Raw genomic sequence first — 22,337 nt, 5'->3', positions numbered from 1 at the left:
GCTTGAACTTGCATATGAGCAATTGATGGTCTGATCCACAGTTGGCCCCTGGCCTTGTTCTGAATGATGATATTGAGCTTTTCCGTCGTCTCTTTCCACAGATGTAGTCAATTTGATTTCTGTGTGTTCCCTCTGGCGAGGTCCATGTGTATAGTCGCCGTTTATGTTGGTGAAAGAAGGTATTTGCAATGAAGAAGTCGCTGGTCTTGCAAAATTCTATCATTCGATCTCTGGCATTGTTTCTATCACCAAGGCCATATTTTCCAACTACTGATCCTTCTTTGTTCCCAACTTTTGCATTCCAATCGCCAGCAATTATCAGTGTATCTTGATTGCATGTTCGATCAATTTCAGAGTGCAGCAGCTGATAAAAATCTTATATTTCTTCATCTTTGGCCCTAGTGGTTGGTGCTTAAATTTGAATAATAGTTGCATTAACTGGTCTTCCTTGTAGGCATACGGTTATTATCCTATCACTGACAGCATTGTACTTCAGGATAGATCTTGAAACATTCTTTTTGACAATGAATGCAACACCATTCCTCTTCGAGTTGTCATTCCCAGCATAGTAGACTATATGATTATCTGATTCAAAATGGCCAATACCAGTCCATTTCAGCTCACTAATGCCTAGGATATCGATGTTTATGCATTCCATTTCATTTTTGACAATTCCCAATTTTCCTTGATTCATACTTCGTACATTCCAGGTTCCATTCATTAATGGATGTTTGCAGCTGTTTCTTCTGATTTGGAGTCATACCACATCAGCAAATGAAGGTCCTGAAAGCTTTACTCCATCCACATCATTAAGGTCGACTCTACTTTGAGGAGGCAACTCTTCCCCAGTCATCTTTTGAGTGCCTTCCAACCTGGGGTGCTCATCTTCCAGCACTATATCAGACAATGTTCTGCTGCTATTCATAAGGTTTTCACTGGCTAATTCTTTTCAGAAGTAGACTGCCGGGTCTTTCTTCCTAGTCTGTCTTAGTCTGGAAGCTCAGCTGAAACCTGTCCTCCATAGGTGACCCTGCTGGTATCTGAATACCGGTGGCATAGCTTCTAGCATCACAGCAACACACAAGCCCCCTCAGTACGACAAACTGACAGACACTCTAAAGACCTCTTTAGAGTGTTACAAAGATGTCATTTTGAGAACTAAAGTGTGTCTGCCAACGTCATGGTATTTCCAATTGCCTCACATGCATGCAAAAGCTGGACAATGAATAAGGAAGACCAAAGAAGGATTTATGCACTTGAATTATGGTATTGATGAAGAATATTAAATATACCATGGACAGACAAAAGAACGAACAAATCCATCTTGGAAGACGTACAGCCAGAATGCTCCTTAGAAGCAAGGGTGGTGAGACTTCATCTCATGTACTTTGAACATGTTATCAGGAGGGACCAATCCCTGAAGAAGGACATCATGCTCAGTAAAGCAGATGGTCAGTGAAAAAGAAGAAGACCCTCAACGAGATGTACTGACACAGAGGCTGCAACAATGGGCTCAAACATACCAACGATTGTGAGGATGGTGCAGGACTGGGCAGCTTTTCGTTCTGTTGGACATAGCGTCACTAGCTCAACAGTGACTAACAACAACAACTTCAGTGATGACCACTGAAATGAGAGAAGAAGATCTCAAAGTAAACTAAGTTAATAAATTTTGAGTTTGAATTTCACCCGAGTTGAAAGTTGTCTGTTGCTTTGCTTCTGTAAATCCGAACTGGGGTTGCATAAGCACCTGGTGTTACCCTCTCTCAGAGAGTTTTCAGTTGGCACACCAGGTTCTCAGGAGATGCAAACAGCTGGGGCAAGTGCAAGGGGATTCTTTACCAATTGGGCAAGAAAGATTGACATCAGTAGGGATAAAAAAAATATTCTTTTGCAAAGTCTGCCATATTTCAGTATCTCATTCCCTTCCTGGAAGAGTTTCTTGAAAAAAGGAGGGATTTTTAAAATTTTAAGTAGCTATGTAAAGGATTCTTGCTATGCTGAGCCCCTACTTGTGTATCCACAAACCTGGCATCATGATTTAGGAATTCACCCATCAGTTGTATGATAGGAAATTCTGCATCACACTACCAGCTGGGCAGGACAACAAATATAAGGCTAGCACTATTTAAAAAAAAAAAAAAAAAAGCAACTTTCAAAATTTTCCAATAAAGCCCTAGTCTGCCTAGTATCAAAGGCTTCAGCCTCAGCAAGTATGATTACTCCAAAGTAAAGCTTAATGACAAGCACAAAGCTGAAGCCTGAAACCAGATTCTTCTTTTAAGAAGTGTTTAGTCTGTTCTACATTTAATAATACGCTGTTACCTTATTTGATTTCAGAGTTGCGTTTGAGTTCTATGTTTGTCTATGTTTCATTTTCCTCAATGATAAAAAAGGTCAAGTGACAGATAAGTCATCAACTAAAAAACAGAAACAAAAAAAGAAACAGAAGGCACCCGTTACACAGCCAGAGGATGTTCACTTCTTAAGCAAAATTTTTTCTCCTATTGGTCTGATATTCCCAACTATGGTATTATTAAAGGACAGTGTAAAGTAATTTTACATTATTTTATATTAAATTGATAGTGGCTAATAATACTGTAAGGACTTCTGGTTGGCGCAGTGGTTGAAGCATTCAGCTGCTACCCACAAGGTCAGTGGTTCGAACCCACCAGCCTCTACGCAGGAGAAAAATGTGGCAGTCTGCTTCCATAAAGATTTACAGTCTTGGAAACCCTAGGGGGCTGTTCTACTCTGTCCTATAGAGTCACTGTGAGTTGGAATTGACTCCACGGCAGTGGATTTGGTTTTTGTTTTAATAATACTATAGAATCCTCATTCATTCAGACCAGTTATAATAAAGGTTAGTTTGAATCAGAGAATATTCTAATTATAGGACATTTAAAAGCAATGATTTTATTATTTTCATGACTCGGATTCAGCCAACAAAATGTAGCTTAATGGAATTCCTCAAGAGGGCCACTCAAATCAATTCAGAAAAGTATTGGAATTGGCATATCTATTTTAGCAAGATTTGGAGTTCTCAAAAATGTATTTCCTTAAGTTTTTTTATAATTATATTTATGCCATGAATTTTCCAGCAAATATTTTCTCTAAATATTCCAACTTAGTCTCCATCTGAATTTGAATAAAGTCATAATTTAAGAGCGTTTACATTCAATGAATTTCAAAATATGAAATTCTTTATAAGAGCAATAGTCAGTAACGACTGACAGAATTCCACGGAATTTTAGACAAGTTTCTTCTTTGCGATAAATATACCTTTCGTTGAGTGTGAATATGCAATAGGATCCTCTCAGTAACACTGAGATATTTCCCTGGGTCTGTTCCAACAGGCAATGCCACAGTGGGACAAACCAACGAGAATCTGTTTTTTGTTTGTTTTATCAATAGCTTTGGCATGCTTAAAAATCATTCTGGTTGAAGTGATCTGGATCTATGGGAGAGGGACATACTCTCACATTCTTGAATTGCATGCTTGAATCCACTTATTACCAAGATAGAGAACTGGGTAGCTGAATGTCCTTACAAGTACCTATGAGTAAATTAGAAAATGTTCTGGCAAGAGTATCTATTACACCACATGCCCAACTGACTCCAGATGACATAGACTTAGATTTAATATAAACAACTATATGTTCAGCCACGGGCTACCCCCAAGCGTTCCAACAGTGATCAAGCCGAAATTTTAATTAGCTTTAAGGGGCTGAGCTGGTAAGAAGAGTTATTTAACACTGTGAGATCACGTGTCTGCTGGCCAAATGAACTAAGGGATCCAAAGTGATCATCTTATCAATACAGGTCATAAAATCAGCCCTGAAGAGTGAAAGCTAAAGCTCAATATTTCCGCTTATTCACTAATTGCCTGAGTTCTCCTACATTGCCTTGTCAATACGGACTAGTTTCCAAGTGAAATAGACTAAAAGCCAGTTTTTCATATATAGAAGAACTCCAGAGCAAGGCCTCCAAGGTATTCAGGTATATTATCCAAAATTCTATTTTGCTTGACCATCTAGAAAGATGAATGATGTCATGGATTGAATTGCGTCCCTCAAAAATATGTGTCGGCTTGGTTATCCCATGATTCCCAGCATTGTGTGGTTGTCTTCCATTTTGTGATCTAACGTAATTATACTGCATGTTGTAAATCCTAACCTCTATGATGTTAATGGGGCAGGATTAGAGGCAGGTACATTAATGAGGCAGAACGCAATCTACAGGATTAGGTGGAATCTTGAGTCAATCTCTTTTGAGATCTAAAAGAGAGAAGCAAGCAGAAAGGAGAGACCTCCTACCACCAAGAAAGAAGAGCTGTGGGTGGAGAACATCCTTTAGATCCGAAGGTCCCTGCACTGAGAAACTCCTAGACCCAGGGGAACACAGATGACAAGGACTTTCCCCACAAAGCCAACAGAGAGAGAAAACCTTCCCCTGGAGCTGGCGCCCTGCATTTAGACCTCTAACTTCCTCGACTGTGAGAAAATAAATTTCTGTTTGTTAAGGCTATCCACTTGTGGTATTTCTCTTACAGTAGCACTAGAAAACTAAGACAGATGAGAAAGTGGAAATTCCTATAAATGCTAAAAGCCACTTATGTTCTATTTGTCAGAAATTCTTTTAGTGGATGAGTAAATCTGATTTTTAAAAAATACAATACTTTGATCCTGTCAATGCCAATATGTTAGTATAATCTCCTTCTAAAAACTTTTGACTCCTTTTGTTTTGATGACCAATGAAGAGATAAACAGTCCATAGATTTACGACTAAAAATAAATCTAAGACCCCAACACAATCTTAGTGTATGCTCACCAAATCTAGGTGTATAGTGAGAAAATTATAGACAGAGAGGGACTTTGGACAAACTGCTTATCCTCTTAATCTTGTTTCCTCATATTATAAAAGTGGCAAGGATGAAACAACAATGTATGTAAAGCAGGGGCATAATTACACGCACAAAGGAAGCAGGCAATCAGTGGGCACAATATTATCAGTCTACCCTCTGATGACAATGAATGCAACGCCATTCCTCTGCAAGCTGTCATTCCCAGCAGAGTAGACTGTATGATTGTCCTATTCAAAATGGCCAATACCAGCCCATTTCAGCTCACTAATGCCAAGGATATTGATATTTATGCATTCCATTTCATTTTTGATGATTTCCGATTTTCCTAGATTCATACTTTGTACATTCCAGATTCCAATTATTAATGGATGTTTGCAGCTGTTTCTTCTCATTTTGAGCCGTGCCGCATCAGCAAATGACGGTCCCGAAAGCTTTACTCCATCCACGTCATTAAGGTCGACTCTACTTTGAGGAGGCAGGTCTTCCCCAGTCATCTTTTGAGTGCCTTCCAACCTGGGGGATTCATCTTCCAGCACTATATCAGACAGTGTTCCGCTGCTATTCATACAGTCTACTATGCTGGGAATGACAACTCGAAGAGGAATGGTGTTGCATTCATTGTCAAAAAGAATGTTTCAAGATCTATCCTGAAGTACAATGCTGTCAGTGATAGGATAATAACCGTATGCCTACAAGGAAGACCAGTTAATGCAACTATTATTCAAATTTAAGCACCAACCACTAGGGCCAAAGATGAAGAAATAGAAGATTTTTATCAGCTGCTGCACTCTGAAATTGATCGAACATGCAATCAAGATACACTGATAATTGCTGGCGATTGGAATGCAAAAGTTGGGAACAAAGAAGGATCAGTAGTTGGAGAATATGGCCTTGGTGATAGAAACAATGCCAGAGATCAAATGATAGAATTTTGCAAGACCAGCGACTTCTTCATTGCAAATACCTTCTTTCACCAACATAAACGGCGACTATACACATGGACCTCGCCAGATGGAACACACAGAAATCAAATTGACTACATCTGTGGAAAGAGACGATGGAAAAGCTCAATATCATCATTCAGAGCAAGGCCAGGGGCCAACTGTGGATCAGACCATCAATTGCTCATATGCAAGTTCAAGCTGAAACTGAAGAAAATTAGAGCAAGTCCACGAGAGCCAAAATATGACCTTGAGTATATCCCACCTGAATTTAGAGACCATCTGAAGAACAGATTTGATGCATTGAACACTAGTGACTGCAGACCAGACGAGCTGTGGAATGACATCAAGGATATCATCCATGAAGAAAGCAAGAGGTCATTGAACAGACAGGAAAGAAAGAAAAGATCAAGATGGATGTCAGAGGAGACTCTGAAGCTTGCTCTTGAATGTCAAGCAGCTAAAGCAAAAGGAAGAATTGATGAAGTAAAAGAACTGAACAGAAGATTTCAAAGGGCAGCTCGAGAAGACAAAGTAAAGTATTATAATGACATGTGCAAAGAGCTGGACATGGAAAACCAAAAGGGAAGAACATGCTTGGCATTTCTCAAGCTGAAAGAACAGAAGAAAGAATTCAAGCCCCGAGTGCCAATAGTGAAGGATTCCATCGGAAAAATATTAAATGACACAGGAAGCATCAAAAGAAGACGGAAGGAATACACAGAGTCATTATACCAACAAAGAATTAGCGTTCAACCATTTCAAGAGGTGGCATATGATCAGGAATCGATGGTACTGAAGGAAGAAGTCCAAGCTGCTCTGAAGGCATTGGCGAAAAACAAGGCTCCAGGAATTGACGGAATATCAATTGAGATGTTTCAACAAACAGATGCAGCGCTGGAGGTGCTAACTCGTCTATGCCAAGAAATATGGAAGACAGCTTCCTGGCCAACTGACTGCAAGAGATCCATATTTATGCCCCTTCCCAAGAAAGGTGATCCAACCAAATATGGAAATTATAAAACAATATCATTAATATCACACGCAAGCAAAATTTTGCTGAAGATCATTCAAAAATGGCTGCGGCAGTATATCTACAGGGAACTGCCAAAAATTCAGGCTGGTTTCAGAAGGGGACGTGGAACCAGGGATATGATTGCTGATGTCAGATGGATCCTGGCTGAAAGCAGAGAATACCAGAAGGATGTTTACCTGTGTTTTATTGACTATGCAAAGGCGTTCGACTGTGTGGATCATAACAAACTATGGATAACAGTGCGAACAATGGGAATTCCAGGATACTTAATTGTGCTCATGAGGAACCTTTACATAGATCAAGAGGCAGTTGTTTGGACAGAACAAGGGGATACTGATTGGTTTAAAGTCAGGAAAGGTGTGCATCAGGGTTGTATCCTTTCACCATACCTATTTAATCTGTATGCTGAACAAATAACACGAGAAGCTGGACTATATGAAGAAGAATGGGGGATCAAGACTGGAGGAAGACTCATTAACAACCTGCGTTATGCAGATGATACAACCTTGCTTGCTGAAAGTGAAGAGGACTTGAAGCACTTACTAATGAAGATCAAAGACCACAGCCTTCAGTATGGATTGCACCTCAACATAAAGAAAACAAAAATCCTCACAAATGGACCAATGAGCAACATCATGATAAACGGAGAAAAGATTGAAGGCGTCAAGGATTTTATTTTACTTGGATCCACAATCAACAGCCATGGAAGCAGCAGTCAGGAAATTAAAAGACGCATTGCATTGGGCAAATCTGCTGCAAAGGACCTCTTCAAAGTGTTGAAGAGCAAAGATGTCACCCTGAAGACTAAGGTGCGCCTAACTCAAGCCATGGTATTTTCATTCGCATCATATGCTTGTGAAAGCTGGACAATGAATAAGGATGACTGAAGAAGAGTTGGCGCCTTTGAATTGTGGTGTTGGCGAAGAATATTGAATATGCCATGGACCGCCAAAAGAATGAACAAATCTGTCTTGGAAGAAGTACAGCCAGAATGCTCCTTAGAAGCAAGGATGGCGAGACTGCGTCTTACATACTTTGGACATGTTATCAGGAGGGATCAGTCCCTGGAGAAGGACATCATGCTTGGCAGAGTACAGGGTCAGCGGAAAAGAGGAAGACCCTCAATGAGGTGGATTGACGCAGTGGCTGCAACAATGAGCCCAAGCATAACAACGATTGTAAGGATGGCGCAGGATCAGGCAGTGTTTAGTCGGAACCGACTGGACAGCACCTAACAACAACAACAACAACCCTCTGATGCAAGCTGTCTCTACTGCCTTCTGTTCCATAAATATTCAATTAATTTTCATGGTGGGAAGTTATGCTCACAACAGTAGCTTCAACATCAATGGAATTGCCAAGGAGAAGAAGTAAGGATGGGTCCTGTGAGTGTGTGTTCTGTTCATTTACTCAAACAATAAACCAGTAAAATCAGTTGCTATTGAGTCAGCTCTGCCCCAGGGCAACCTCACGTGTTTCAGAGCAGAACTGCCTTCCACAGGGCGTTCATGGCGGTGGATTCCAACTCACAGAAATGTCATTTGTTACCGAGTAGGCGGTCCATCATCAGGAGTTTCTTCCAATGCGCCTCTGGGTGGGTTCGAAGTGGCAACTTTTTTGTTAATAGCCCAATGCTTAACCATTTGCTCTATTCAGGGATTCCAGCAGTAAATCATCTTTTTTACATCTCAGCACCTTGTCCAAAAAGAATTTGAGGTGAGCTATGTCAGTGTCTCTATGGCTTTTCTCTTAAAATACCCACAGTTAAGAAGTAGAGTTTGTAGCCAAAAGCCATGCACAGTGTATCTGGGTTCTGCAATTGTCTAGTTAATCATGATTAGTCTCTCTGAGATCAAGGCTCTACTTCACCGAATAGTGTACTTGCATACTCTGTGGTGGTAATTAGGGTTAGAGCCTGGAACTAGAAATGAATCCTGATTCTGGACCTAATGCAGGAAAAGTTGGGTTCTGAAGGACTGTGTTGTCGTTTATGTTAGATGCTCAGAGTCAGCTGGTAAGTGCTGAGAATCTGTTAACAAAGATGGAAAGAGGAAGTCAGGCTCTCTTGCCTGTTGATTGAGTTTTACTTTTTGAGACAGACCCACAACAGTCTTTGTTCAGCAAGATCCATCATCGTCTAGGTCAATATTTCCATCACCCTCCAGCAACACACACACACACGCCCACACCCACATAGATGAGCAGATGGACATACAGGTGGCACACACAGCCCTAACTTGGAGAATGGCCCTGTCTCTCTCTCTCTGCCTTTCTTCTCTCTCTCACTTTTCTCTCTGTCTCTCTCTCTCTCTCCATCACCCACATGAAAAACTGAACTTACCGATCCCAAGATTAATGACAGAAAGGAGGAAAGAGGGAGAAGAAGCCATGTACTCCTATCAAGCTTTCGTTTGGAACATTTGCTTGTTCAGCTGTAAATAAAGTTGTACTTTGATTTCCATTCTGGTTTTCTTCCTATACAGAACCTGGGAGCCATGTAAAGAAGTTAGGGAGGTGGGAATGAGTAACAGGACAAGATTTTGGCATTCCTGGCTGCCTAGCCATAATAACATTAAAATAGACAAAAGCACCATCATCTTTTCCTCTAATACTGAAATTTGACTAAAAATTTCAAACCAAACAGATCCTCTGTTACATAATGTTGCTACTTGCTATTGTGTCAGCTCTCACTCACGGGACCCCATGTATAACAGAACAAAGCATTGCCCAGTCCTGCACCATCTTCATGATCATTGATATGCTTGAGTCCATTGTCGTGGCCACTGTATCTGTCCATCTTATTGAAGGTTTACCTCACCTTCACTGGCCCTCCATTTTACCAAACATGGTATCCTTTTCCAGTGATCAGTCTGTCCTGATGACACAACCAAAGTCAGTTGAAGTCTTTGACAATATTCTGTGATATGTAGGGGTTTCACTGGCTAATTTTCAGATGTAGATGGCCAGGCCTTTCTTCCTAGTCTGTCTTGGTCTGGAACCTCTGCTAAAACCTGTCCATCATGGGTGACTCTGCTGGTATTTGAAATATTGGTGGCCTAGCTTCCAGGATCATAGTAACACACAAACTACGCAGTATAACAAATTGTCAGATGAGTGGTGGCTGTCATATGGGAGCTGGTATTTTTACAACCTGCCTGTGGAAGTGCATTTTCGTCAACAGATTCCCATTTCAAACTTAGCACCAAAAAATCTTAATTATCACAACTACCCTAACTCACCATGAAACTCTTTTGTTAGAATGAGAAAAACAGCTAAACAGCTGAAGGGAAAGATTCATGTCCATCATCATATCAGGACTCTGCAAAAGTACCACATGGACCAAATAATGAAGGAAAGACCCAGGCGGGAAAGAATGTACAAGTCTTTGCCCTCAGAACCCAGTGCTACCCGCCCCCCGCCCCCGCTTCTTCATGTCTATATTCTATCCTTTTAGAATGAGGGGTTTTATGTTTACTGGCCACCCATAAGAGCAGATTCGTTTTAATAAAACATTATGATTGTCACTCTCACTATCTTGTCTTATGGCCTACCAAAGGTCATTTACAATCATTTTTGAGTAATAAACTCTACCTGATCTAAATAAGACAGACTTTATGGCAAAGTTATAAAGTTATTACAATCCTTTGGAGATGTATTCTTGAACAGTGTTATCTGTGGCATCTTAACACTCCTCCTAACTGTAACATTCATAAGTAATGAAGGATAAAGTGATTTTCTGGAAATACATGTTAACCAGATATCCTGATGTTGCTCATGTAATACCTACCACACTTTATCTTCTTAATATATGTCAAACCCCAATTCGTCTTAAAGGAAATTTTATGTAATTGAATACTGTTTGGAAAAAAATGGTCCAAGAGGGACTTGAAGATTTTTGCCATGATGATGTTTGTTAACTTCAGATTTGACGTATACATTTTTATTCCTATTGTTTCTATAGTTTAAAAAAAATAAAATTTTATTTTTAGTTTAAGCTGTATAAAATCTTTCATCTTCATGATAAGCCACAAAATAGGCTTAAGGTACATTAACAAATACAGTTTTAATGAACATGTTTTTAATAAAAAAAATCTTGAAGCTTTTGATAAATTCAGATTTAACTAAATCAAGGTGTAAAAATCAAACCCATTGCCTTCATGTTGATTCCAACTCATAGCGACCCTAGAGTATAGGACAAGAGTAGAACTGCCCCATACTGTTTTCAAGGACCAGCTAGTAGATGACAATGCTGACATTTTGGTGAGCAGCCAAACACTTAACCACTGTGCCACCAGGGCCCCAATCAAGGTATAAAATGAAAAAAAAAACCAAACCCGTTGCCGGTGAGTCGATTCCGGCTCACAGTGACCCTATAAGACAGGGTCCCGTACAAGCGGCATGAGTAAAACCTTTATCCTATGCACAATCACAATTTAACATGCTAAAACCAAATGAGGTTTGAGATCGATAAACATCCAAGTATTTTCCTGGTAAAGAAAACAGCAAAGCAAAAATAACCCAATAGATAAAAAAAAAAAAAAAAAAAAAATTTAATAGATAGCCTGTTATAATTCAGTCTGGACAACAGCGCTATATTGCACATAACTAGCCTCACCCTGCGGGCAAAGTAATGGAACTGGGCTGTATGCTTTTACAGCAAGAAAGTTCCACGAGACTGTGGACACGCAAACCCAAAAACCAAACCTGTTGCCATTGAGTCCGTTTTTTGACTCATACTGACCTTATAGGATAAAGTAGAACTGCCCCATAGTGTTTCCAAGGAACGTCTGGTGGATTCAAACTGCTGACCTTTGGTTAGCAGCCAAGTTCTTAACCACTGTGCCACTAGGGCTCCAGAACATGAACACACAAAGTGGGTAGAAAGTTAAAAAAATTAGCACTTAATTTCACCGGGAGTATTAAACAGCCTTATACTGACTTCACCACAAAACATGAGAAAATATGTAAATATATTATTCATGCTGTTTTCCTTCACATTTATGTCATTTTCTCATTCCAAGGTTGACATAATAAGAATTAGAGTTACTTTTCTTTCATTGATTCTTCATCTGGCACTGCATTTATTACCAACAATAGCCTCAGTCTAGTAAGTATCTGGTAAGATCAATTGAAGTAACCCAAGAATTTAACAAAAAACGTGTTTACAGGTAATATATAGATAAATGTGTCATCCCAGTGTTCACATATCTTCTGCTGCTTTTTTTCAGACCCTCAGATGGGGCTTCTTGTTGCGGTTGTTATCAGGTGGTATCAGGTCGGTTCCAACTCATAGTGACCTTATGTACAACAGAACGAAACACTGCCTGGTCCTGCGCCATCCTCCCAATCGTTGCTACGTTTGAGCCCATTGCTGGAGTCACTGTGTCAATTTATCTCTTTGAGGGTCTTCTCCACATAATTACCATTCCCTAATATTCACCTCTCACTCCCCTACCACTAGAAAACCTAGTTTAGGAATCCTATTTGAAGAAAAAAATAAAAGGAGAACTTACTAATTTAAATATTAGCAATGTAAACAGCCTTGGTACTTAGGTATACATGCTGATTGTTGAACTTTAAAATTGCACCATGTGTAACCCTGTAGAATACAATAAATGATAAGAACAGAAGAACGGATTATCCTTTCTAACCCTTTTTTTTTTTTTGTCGTTATTGTTAGTTGCCAGGGAATCAGGTCCTACTCACAGCGACCTTACATATAACTAAACAAAATGTCCAGCCCTGTGCCATCTTCTTGCCCATTGCTATATTTGCTCATCTTTCAGCACTATATTGGACAGTGTTCTATTGTGATCCATAAGGCTGTCATTGGCGGATTTTCAGAAGTCGGTACCAGTCCTTTCTTCCTAATCTGTCTTGATCTGGAAGCTCTGCTGAAACCTGCCCACCATGGGTGACCCTGCTAATATTTGAAATACAGGTGGTATAGGTTCCAGCATCATAGCAACACTAAAGCCACCATAGTATGAAAAATTGACAGATGGGAGGTGGCTAACCCTTCTAGGCTTTTGTAGTTCTTACAAATCTGAGTTTCTGTATCCCTGTTTGTAGACTTAAGAAAAGACAAAGCCATTTCTGAAAAGCCAGCTAGTTCAATAAAAACAAACAGAGGCTGAGGGAGAGGTGGTGGGTGATGGGGGAGAAAAGGGAAGAGGCTGCCTTTGAGAGTCATCCAAACCACCGCACGTCCACACTGTTAACAAGTCACTGGTGGATTTGTGAAGATGGGTGGATGGGTCTGTCACCAGGAGTACATGACTCTGTATGTAAGCTGACAAAGCCTGACAATGCAGTAGCTGAGTGCAAGTCAGTGGGTTAGGATCACACAATTAAGGACCCTAATCTTTGCCCTGCTCAGTGAACCTGAAAAAACTGCTCCAACTCTCCGTGGCCCTCCTCCTTCATCAGTAAAATATGGGCTGCAGTAATAACCTGCCTGACAAAACTCTTAGATGGCTTACTAATAATAGTGATAATAAAATACTTGTAAATTAAAGCACCATAAAGCACCATAGAAATGTTAAATTAGCAGCCAGGCCTGCCAGGACAGTCCGTTACTCTTCCGATATCATTTAAAGCATGCTCGTGGGCATATTACCTCTTTCAAGGTGCCAGGGAGACGGTCGCTCAGATGAAAACTTTCTAGTCTACAGAGAGTAACAGGAAATGTTTTGTTTACCCTGCTAGGGTTTATGAAGCATTTCACTCACATTCTCTCATCAGATCTTCACAAGAAGCCTGTGAGACAAGCTGGATAGATATTATCATACCCATTTTATGGTGAAGGAACTGAGGCCCAGGAAGATTCGATAGCTTGAAAAAAAAAAACCAAACCCAGTGCCGTCGAGTCAACTCCGACTCATAGCGACCCTATAGGACAGAGTAGAACTGCCCCCATACAGTTTTCAAGGAGCTCCTGGCAGATTGGAACTGCTGACCCATTGGTTAGCAGCCGTAGCACTTAACCACTATGCCACCAGGGTTTACCTTTGATAGCTTATTCACGATCATATAGCCGGTGGAGGCAGAGTCCTGGCTAGAGCTCAGGTTTTCTGTCCTAGTCCTGCACGCATTCTAATTTGCTGCTCTCAAAATGAGAAGGAAGAGCTATAAATTGATGAATTAATTATTATTTATTTCTGCTCACATTTGCATTCCCATGCATTGTCTCATTTAATCTTCCACTTATGACACAGGTACTGTTTCTTAAGGAAATCTTCACTGACCACCTCAGTCCAGAAAAAAGGCTCCTTCTACAAAATTCTTAAAGCACTTCTGCTCACAGTACTCATTTGATATATATTATGGATGGTCCTTTACTTTAGCTAAGCTGTCAACGCACGTACCATATGGTGACGTCCTGAGAATAGGGAATCATCAATGTTTACCTCCCCTGGCACTCAGAATAGTGCAGTATGCATCACAGATGCTCAATTAATATTTGTTGCTTGGGTGGTTACAGGTCCGTGATTATAAAAAATATTCATATGGAGCCAAGTTTTGTGATAATAAATGCGTTACATTCCAGAAACTGAGAAGCCTCAGCTCTTCAATTATTTGAGTGAACCTTACATTAGCTGATTACATTTCTGCTTCGTACTATTTTACCTCTCTGCTATACCCTATAAAATGTCTATTTCCGAGGTGCAGAATTTGCCAGTGGGAATCAGGCTACCAAGGGGAGGCTAAACGTCTCACATGTAACTGGTGTGGTCCCCCAGAGCCTCTCTGCCTGATGGCTCCTTACCTGATAATTGTCTGTTTTTATTGAGGGAAACTTCAACGTCATTTCATGCTTGTGCCTATGAATCATCAGATGGTCCTCTGTCGGGAAGCGCTGTTCGACAAATAGAAAAAAAAGGTGGGGGAGAGAAGAGGCATTCGGTTTAATAGTGCATATTTGCCAGCATAGGAAAATAAATTTATTCAGCTTTGAGAACCTGACAAGCAAAACAAAAAAATCAGTTCTGAAGACGTGTGAAAGCATGAATAAGTAACTTACAACTTATTCTATGTAAGCAATGTGTGCTGGGATGTTCCTTTGAATCACAACCAAATGTACGCATCTTTATTTCCATTATAGTTCACCAAACGCGTTAACTATGTTGCAGAAACATCCGGCTGAATACTAGTAAGCAATAAGAGGTCTTTGTCGTCCATCATCCTCCGATTCCCCACACCTTTTCTGGGAACTGCTTTTAAAGGCCTCTACTTCCTACATAAAACCAAACTGATTGCCTACGAGTCAAACTCACGGCAACCCCATGTGTTTCAGAGTACAACCGCACTTCACTGGTTTTTCAATGGCTGTGATCTTACAGAAGTAGATAACTAGGCCTTTTTTCCACGGCACCACTGGTGGATTCAAACCACCAATCTATGGTTAGTAGCCAAGCACAAGTCATTTGTGCCACCCAGAAACCTTCCTTCTTAGATAGTGCCTGATAACAACCAACTGTGGTGACTAATCAGTAAACTATATATTTCCTTAGGAACTAAAGGGTGGACTTTAAACTTTGTGTTTAGTTAAAATATAAAACAGGAAGAGGTAATGAACAATACTGGAAGTGTTAAGATAATATAAACAAGGAACATGCTCTAACTTAATACCTACCAACATTAGATGGTTTCTTTAAGGAATAAAAGAATATTTAAATGAATTTCATTTATAGTTCCAAAGAAGAATTAATTATGGCATTTTTACATAAGAAAATCATGTTTAAAATAGGAAACTGGATCTAGACCTCAGTAGCACTAGAGTTTTGCAAAACCACTGGGACTTTTCTCTAGTAGTTACTGTTCAACGCAATAGTGTAAAATTAAGTCTAAGGCATGATAAATATGCTAGACATTATCTATAGATTAACCAAAAGTCGGAGAAATGCATGAAGTAGGAAAAGAATCTTGGTCCATGTCAGACTTTGGGAAAGAATTTTACATGCCATGCTTAATTATTTGGCAAAAAAACACAAAAAACCAAACCCAGCGCCGTCAAGTCAATTCCGACTCATAGCAACCCGATAGGACAGAGTAGAACTGCCCCATAGAGTTTCCAAGGAGGGCCTGGCGGATTTGAACTGCAGACCCTTCGGTTAGCAGCTGTAGGACTTAAGCACTACGCCACCAGGGTTTCCATTATTTTAGACATCTACAAATGTACACCATGACATTTGCATAGTATATTGGTGTTTATGAAGAACTTGCGCAGCCATTATCTGAGTTTTTTGTGATTATGCATATGATTTTATAGTAACGTGACAAGTTATTTTTCGCATTCTATACTCCGTACAGTGTAGTAAGACAGCCCTTTATTTTTAATTGTCACAAAATGACATTATGGTTGTCACAAACACTGCTCCCAAATATTTTCAGCTGTCTGACTTCTGGTCACATGGTGGCACTCTACTTCCTGGCCCTGGTGTGGTTGAGTGAGACCATGTGACCAGTTCTCTACATTGAATCGTGAAAGGAAGTGACACATCACCCAGGCAAGAACATTAAATTCCTTATTTGAGACTCTCTAGAGTTCCCCACTTTCCCTTTGGCATGGTGATTTGCAATATTAGAAACAGTGGTCCCTCCATTATCCTACGTCTCTGAAGGATTATCAAGAGCAGAGTCCTCTTGCCAACCTACTGTGGAAATGTATCCTTGAGCAATAGAAATACACCTGTGTTGTTTTAAGCCATTCCCTTGAAACGTTGGGGTAATTTGCTATTGCAGTAGATCCTTGCCTGTCCTGACTAGGATTCATATGTCTTGAATAACTGAACTTACCAGAGTATCTGTTTTATCAAAGTCAAAAGAAAATACAATGAAAGACAACAAATTCTACTGAACGTTTCTGAATCCTTCTTTGACAATTTAGAAGAGCTTTTGGGGCTTCCCAGTATCTCAGGACAGCCATGGCAAGTTTCAATCACCATTGTAAAATGTGGTAGAAATCTTTTCTGAAAACAGTATGGTTTTGTGTTCATGAAAATGAGGGAATCTACTGGGCTGAATCTGTGGGATACAGTCAAAGTAGTTCTTCACATAAATAGCACATGTTTACTTGCCATTTGTATTGTAAGATTTGGAGAGCACAGAATTCGCAAAAAAAAAAAAAAAAAAGGTAATATGCCAGGTTTCTGAATACGTAGACATTTACTTTATAATGACACGTGGCCTTTTGCTGCTGTTTCATCTATTTTCTTGATGTTCTCTGACACTATATAATGACTGCATCAAATAGGTGATACAGTTACTACCTACGACTTAGAGACATAGATTAAATTTCCCAGTCTTTTTGTCAAAAGCCTTATAAAAGTTTTTTTTCTGTGATATATATATATATATATATATATATATATATATATATAACAACAAACAATATGGGACCATCCTTCATTTCATATCTATAAACCATTTTTGGCTTCATAAAAAGATGGCTTAAAATAGGAGAGTGACCAGAATACTTATTAAATAATAATAATCATTTCCATAATACTTAATATTAACTATAATTACCTTCCAAAACAGACAATATAGAACATCCGTGCTTTAAAAAAAAATTCGGTGGAAAAATAGCAGCAAATTGTACATAACCAAAATGCACAGTTTACCACAAATACAGAGCTGACAGTGATGGCACTGGAATTCAAAACATGGTTAATGAGAGGGAAAAGAAAAAGCGAAATTACTCCTGGGCTCTGGGCACTTAGAAAGAGCAAGAGAAGTTGTTTCTCTTTACTTCTCCGACAAAGATGTATAAGAAGCTGTAACATCAAAAGTCTCCTAGGTATCACAGATCGTTCCTAATATAGCCAAGTGTCTTTCCAATTAGATAAAAAGAAGGGAAAATCCTTTCAATGCCCCAACTCAATGCCAGCACTGACACCCATATTTACTCCCCTTTTCTATTCCCAGTTGCCTTTTTTCCTCCATGCATATTCCCAGGCTATGGGATGTTGCTAAAGTCAATGTCATGATCGTGGTGACTGGCTCAACTGTGAGCTCCTAATATCCCACCAGGGGACCCTTGATGCTACCGGGCAGCTACCACATTTCCTTGATTCTAATACCCCATCACCTGAAAGATGCACCATCTTTTTAAAACAGCATGTCAAGGAAAAAGAAACACTTCACATTAAATACAGACAGTGAGTTTTAGATGCAACTTTATATCTAAATGTGTGTTGGAGGTAGCTTAAAGTAAGATACAATTCCCCCATACGTTTGTCCAAGCTTTTCTTTAGTTCATAAGCCTCCTCAAGAGAATGACCTGCTCCTTCACTGAGAAGTTCAAGGGCATTCAAAACATACTCCTTCAACCCTTATCACCACCTCCACCTCAGAAGTCTCTTCCTATTCCCATATGTCTCAGAATAAGCACCTTCACTCCTCCACAGGATCTTCTACCATTGCCTGTCTTCTGGGATTTGCTATTCAGTTATGGCCCTTCATGCTGGCATTCTGTCTCCTTCCCTATCACTGGCCTCTTGCTCTTGACAAAATCCAGCCCAGCTACCCCTTAATTTAAAAAGAATCTCTCCCAAGCTGCTTCCTTCTGAGGCTACCATTAGATCACTCTGCTTCCCTTCACTGCCCAAGGCTCTTGAAAGAGTCCTCTATACTTTCCACCTCCACTTCCTCCCACCCACACACACGTTAATCCCTTGCAATCTGGCCTCCACCCCTGCTCCTCTCTCATAGGTCGCCAGTGAGCACCCAACTGCCAAGTCCAACAGCCTCACTCAACCCTCACACTGCCCCCGCTCTAGTGCGTCTGACACCAGTGACCGCACCTCTGTGGCATTTATTTATTTATACCCTGCTTGATTCCAAAAAGGAGTTAAGATGGCTTATAGCAATACATAAAATAGAGTAGGAGAGCATCAATTAGAAGTAGGTGATTCCAAAAAGGGAAGGGACCCAAAAAGAAGAGAGGCTAAAGTCAAAATGCAAACCATAGAGCAGTGGTTCTCCACTGGGGGTGATTTTGCTGCCCAGGGGACACTTGGCCATGTCTGGATGCATTTTTGATTGTCACAACTGGAGAGTGCTACTGGCATCTAGTGGGTAGAAGCCAGGGATGCTACTAAATGTCCCACAATGCACAGGACAGCCCCCTACAACAAAGAACTACTCAGCCCAAAGTGGTGATAGTGCCAAGACTGGGATACTTTGCCATCCAGTCCAATAGCCTGTTCACAGTTGTTTTTTTTTTTTTTTTTTTTCTGACTTACTTAAATATTAAAAAAAAAAAAAAATTTTTTTCTTTTTTTTTTTTAGATACGGGTAAAAAACCTCTTCCTAGAAGTGGTCTTCTCTACTGTCAATAACTCTGGCACTGCTGGGCACCCTAACTTGCCCTGGATTCTCAAGGATCCCATTCTCTTAAATGCCCCTTCCTTAGGAGAGCCTCCCATTACCCAGCCCTCAAGTAAAATAAGCCTCTGTATGATACTCTTAAGGAGTCCTGGTGGCACAGTGGTTAAACGCTTGGTTGCTAATGAAAAGGTCAGCAGTTAGAACTCACCAGCCGCTCCACAGAAGAAAGCTGTGGCAGTCTGCTTCCATAGAGATTTATAGCCTTGGAAACCCCATGGGGCAGTTCTACTCTGTCCGATAGGGTCACTGTGAGCCAGAATCAACTCGACAGCAATAGGTTTGGTGGTTTGTTTGTTTGTTTTTTTTTTCTTTCTTTCTTTCTTTGGTTTATGATACTCTTGCAAGGTGGCTTCCTTCATAGAAAATCCTAATTAACTAATTGATCGATTAATTAATCACTTGGTTACATGTTACATGTGTAGACCAGAAGCTCCGTGAGGACAGGACTATATCTGTCTTGCATGCTGCTCTTTTCCCAGGGCAGCCACAGTCCCTGCACAGAGTAAACTCAGAACAATGTGTTGAGTGACTTGAATTGAATAAAATTTTTAATGTTACATTTCCAGAGTCAAAGCAAAGCACACCACTCAAATTATGTGATTCCCTTTGGCTTGCAGAGACTTCTCTTTAAAGAAACTGAGTGCAAATCAGTTTTCCCTTAGATAAGGCAATTTTCTGCATTCACAATGCCTAGTACTGGTTGAGCAGGATTTTTCCAAGTTACTTATCCACTGAATCTATCTGTGTTTCCTAGTTCAAAATGATCTCCAAAATCAATTTGTTTTGAAATAACTGTACTTCAAAATAGTTTCATCTTCTGCTTTGCTTATTTGTAGGTTGGAAATAAACATTCACACAAAAGCTCCTGTTAAACCTGCTGAGACTTGAACAAAGGATCCTGCTTGCTCCATCAGCTGCTGCTAAGATCAGCAACACCTCAAGACTGCACCAGCAATAATGCCTAATGTTTCTATAGTATCTTCCTTCCAGATGGTTCCAAGAACCCTCCATAAACTAAGAAGATATAATAAGAAGGGTCCTCAAGTGGTGTCGCCTCTTCTCTTCACTGACTCCTAGTCATTGTTCCATGCCACTGCCAAGCCCATCACATAAACATTCAGAAGAGTGAGACTTTACTTCACTTGAAGTTACTGGGTAATTTAGGGAAAGACGGCCCAACTGCCCACCACTGGAAATATGCAAGTGCTCTGAGGTCTAAGCTAAAGTGAAGATCTTGGCATGAGAGTGGCCATATGAGGTCATTGGTCTCAATTTTCCAAAGACCAGAATATAGAGATAACCCAAGCGTCAAATGTGGAGAAAGTCACTATCAGGTTCTAGAGGTAAAACGGAAAACTTTGATTTTAGGTGATGGCTATTTCCAATTTCTTTCAAAAAGATAGGTTCTGGTATAATAGTAGCAGTGGCAGCAGCAACAACAACACATTAATTGACCACACATTATGTGTAAGCCCTATACAAAACACTCTAAGGGCATTATCCCATCTAATCCTCATAACAATTCCACCTGACAGGTACCACTGGAGGCTAAAAAAGGTTTAATCCAGCACAGCAGGCCAACTTTCCCTCTCAAAATTCAGATAAATGGGAAAATTGGGGGTTATAGAAACATTGTTGTCATTAGCTGCCATGGAGTCAGCCCTTGACTCACGGCAACCCCATACACAACTGGATAGGACCTTTGTCATCCACGGGGTTTTCACTGACTGATTTTCAGAAGTTGCCAGCCAGGTCTTTCTTCTTATTCACCTTAGTCTGGAAGCTCATTGAAACCTGTTCAGCATCATAGCAACATGCAAACTTCCACTGACAGACAGGTGGTGGCTGTGCATGAAGTCCATTGCCTGGGAATCGAACCTGGGTCTTCCGCTTGGAAGGTGAGAATTCTACCACTGAACCACCACTACCCTCATAAAAGTTATCATGGGGCTATATTACCCAAAGGGGAAAACAAAGCAATAAAATTCAGTCTATGACGGTAAAATATCTCACAAACAATTCAAAGGCCCAGTATTCAAAGAGTCATTGTACAAGCCGGCAGTCTCCTTCCGCCTTTCTGAAACAACAGTCCTGCACAGCTGTAGGCAGGAGGAGTCTGGCTTACCTCCAGGAGGAAGTTATGAGTAGAAATGGCCAACTCAGCCATATTTGAGGGGCTGGGACAGAAGTAACTCGAACTACTCAAAAAGGAAAATAATCATAATGATAAAGATGGTGACGATTATGAAGATGGTGGTGACAGGTATCTTGCTGAAGAAGAGTCACCCACAGGAGGCAGGACTGTAAAAAGAGAGCTGCTTCCCTGGGGAGGAGAAAGGGGTGCCGCCCGGGGTCCTCACACTCACCTGGGAGCAGCCTGGGGCACTGCAGACAAATGGCCTCTCCTGCTCCAAATTCATCTTGGATTCCTCATAAATCTGAAGGGTGGGGGAGAGGGAGGAAGGAAAACAGAAACGCATGAGTATCTCTGGCTTTTACTTGAGGAACGTGAGAAAGCCATCTTCTCCGCCCAATTTCTAAATTAGGTAAGAAAAACGTTAATATACACACAAGGTCCTGCCTTGCTGAAGTGCATTCGGCTCCCTGCACTCTGAGTTCCTACTATACTTTCTTGAGTGCATGCTGACTTTGAGAAAGAAAAATACCATGAGACTGTTGCAGTAGAAGTCCTGCCCACGGAAAGCCATCTGGTGGGTGTTATTACCAAGTAAACCCCCAACAGTACAGGAAGATTCTGAGGCAAAGTGCGCACTGGTGTTCTTTGAGTCCCGCTGAAAGCCTTTGGGGTTGGCTACTTAGGATAATAAGAGAGGGAGACATGATTGGGTAACCCTTAGTGTGAGGACCCATTCTGAGTGACATGTTAAACTTTGCACTCCAGCAACTTCGGTGTTACTAACAGATACAGCATGGTCTTAAATTCCCTTTCATCTCAGGCATTTTGTGATCCCTCAACAAAGTTATCTCAGTTATATGAGAGTAAATACAAATCAGAAAATGCAAAAAAAAAAAATTACCTTGGTAATTTTGTAAATTTGGTCTTATAAGCTGATTTGGAATGAATGTTATAATAAGACTGCTG

The 22,337-nt window shown here is 40.4% G+C and overlaps 1 protein-coding gene across 1 annotated transcript in view; it reads right to left on the bottom strand.

Moving 5' to 3' along the window:
* Positions 1-21,667, bottom strand: part of CREB5 (cAMP responsive element binding protein 5) — a 390,225-nt gene extending 368,558 nt beyond the window's left edge. Inside the window, exons 1-2 of the mRNA XM_064290105.1 lie at positions 21,601-21,667; positions 14,612-14,699 (exon numbers count right to left, since the gene is read on the bottom strand). Of these exons, the coding sequence (XP_064146175.1) occupies positions 14,612-14,699; positions 21,601-21,654 (142 nt within the window). The 5' untranslated portion in view covers positions 21,655-21,667. The remainder of the gene's footprint in view (positions 1-14,611; positions 14,700-21,600) is intronic.
* Positions 21,668-22,337: the final 670 nt, after the last annotated feature.

This window comes from Loxodonta africana, chromosome 8 (assembly GCF_030014295.1).
Source record: "Loxodonta africana isolate mLoxAfr1 chromosome 8, mLoxAfr1.hap2, whole genome shotgun sequence".
Classification (NCBI taxonomy): domain Eukaryota; kingdom Metazoa; phylum Chordata; class Mammalia; order Proboscidea; family Elephantidae; genus Loxodonta; species Loxodonta africana.
This window is presented reverse-complemented; position numbering and strand designations above follow the sequence as displayed.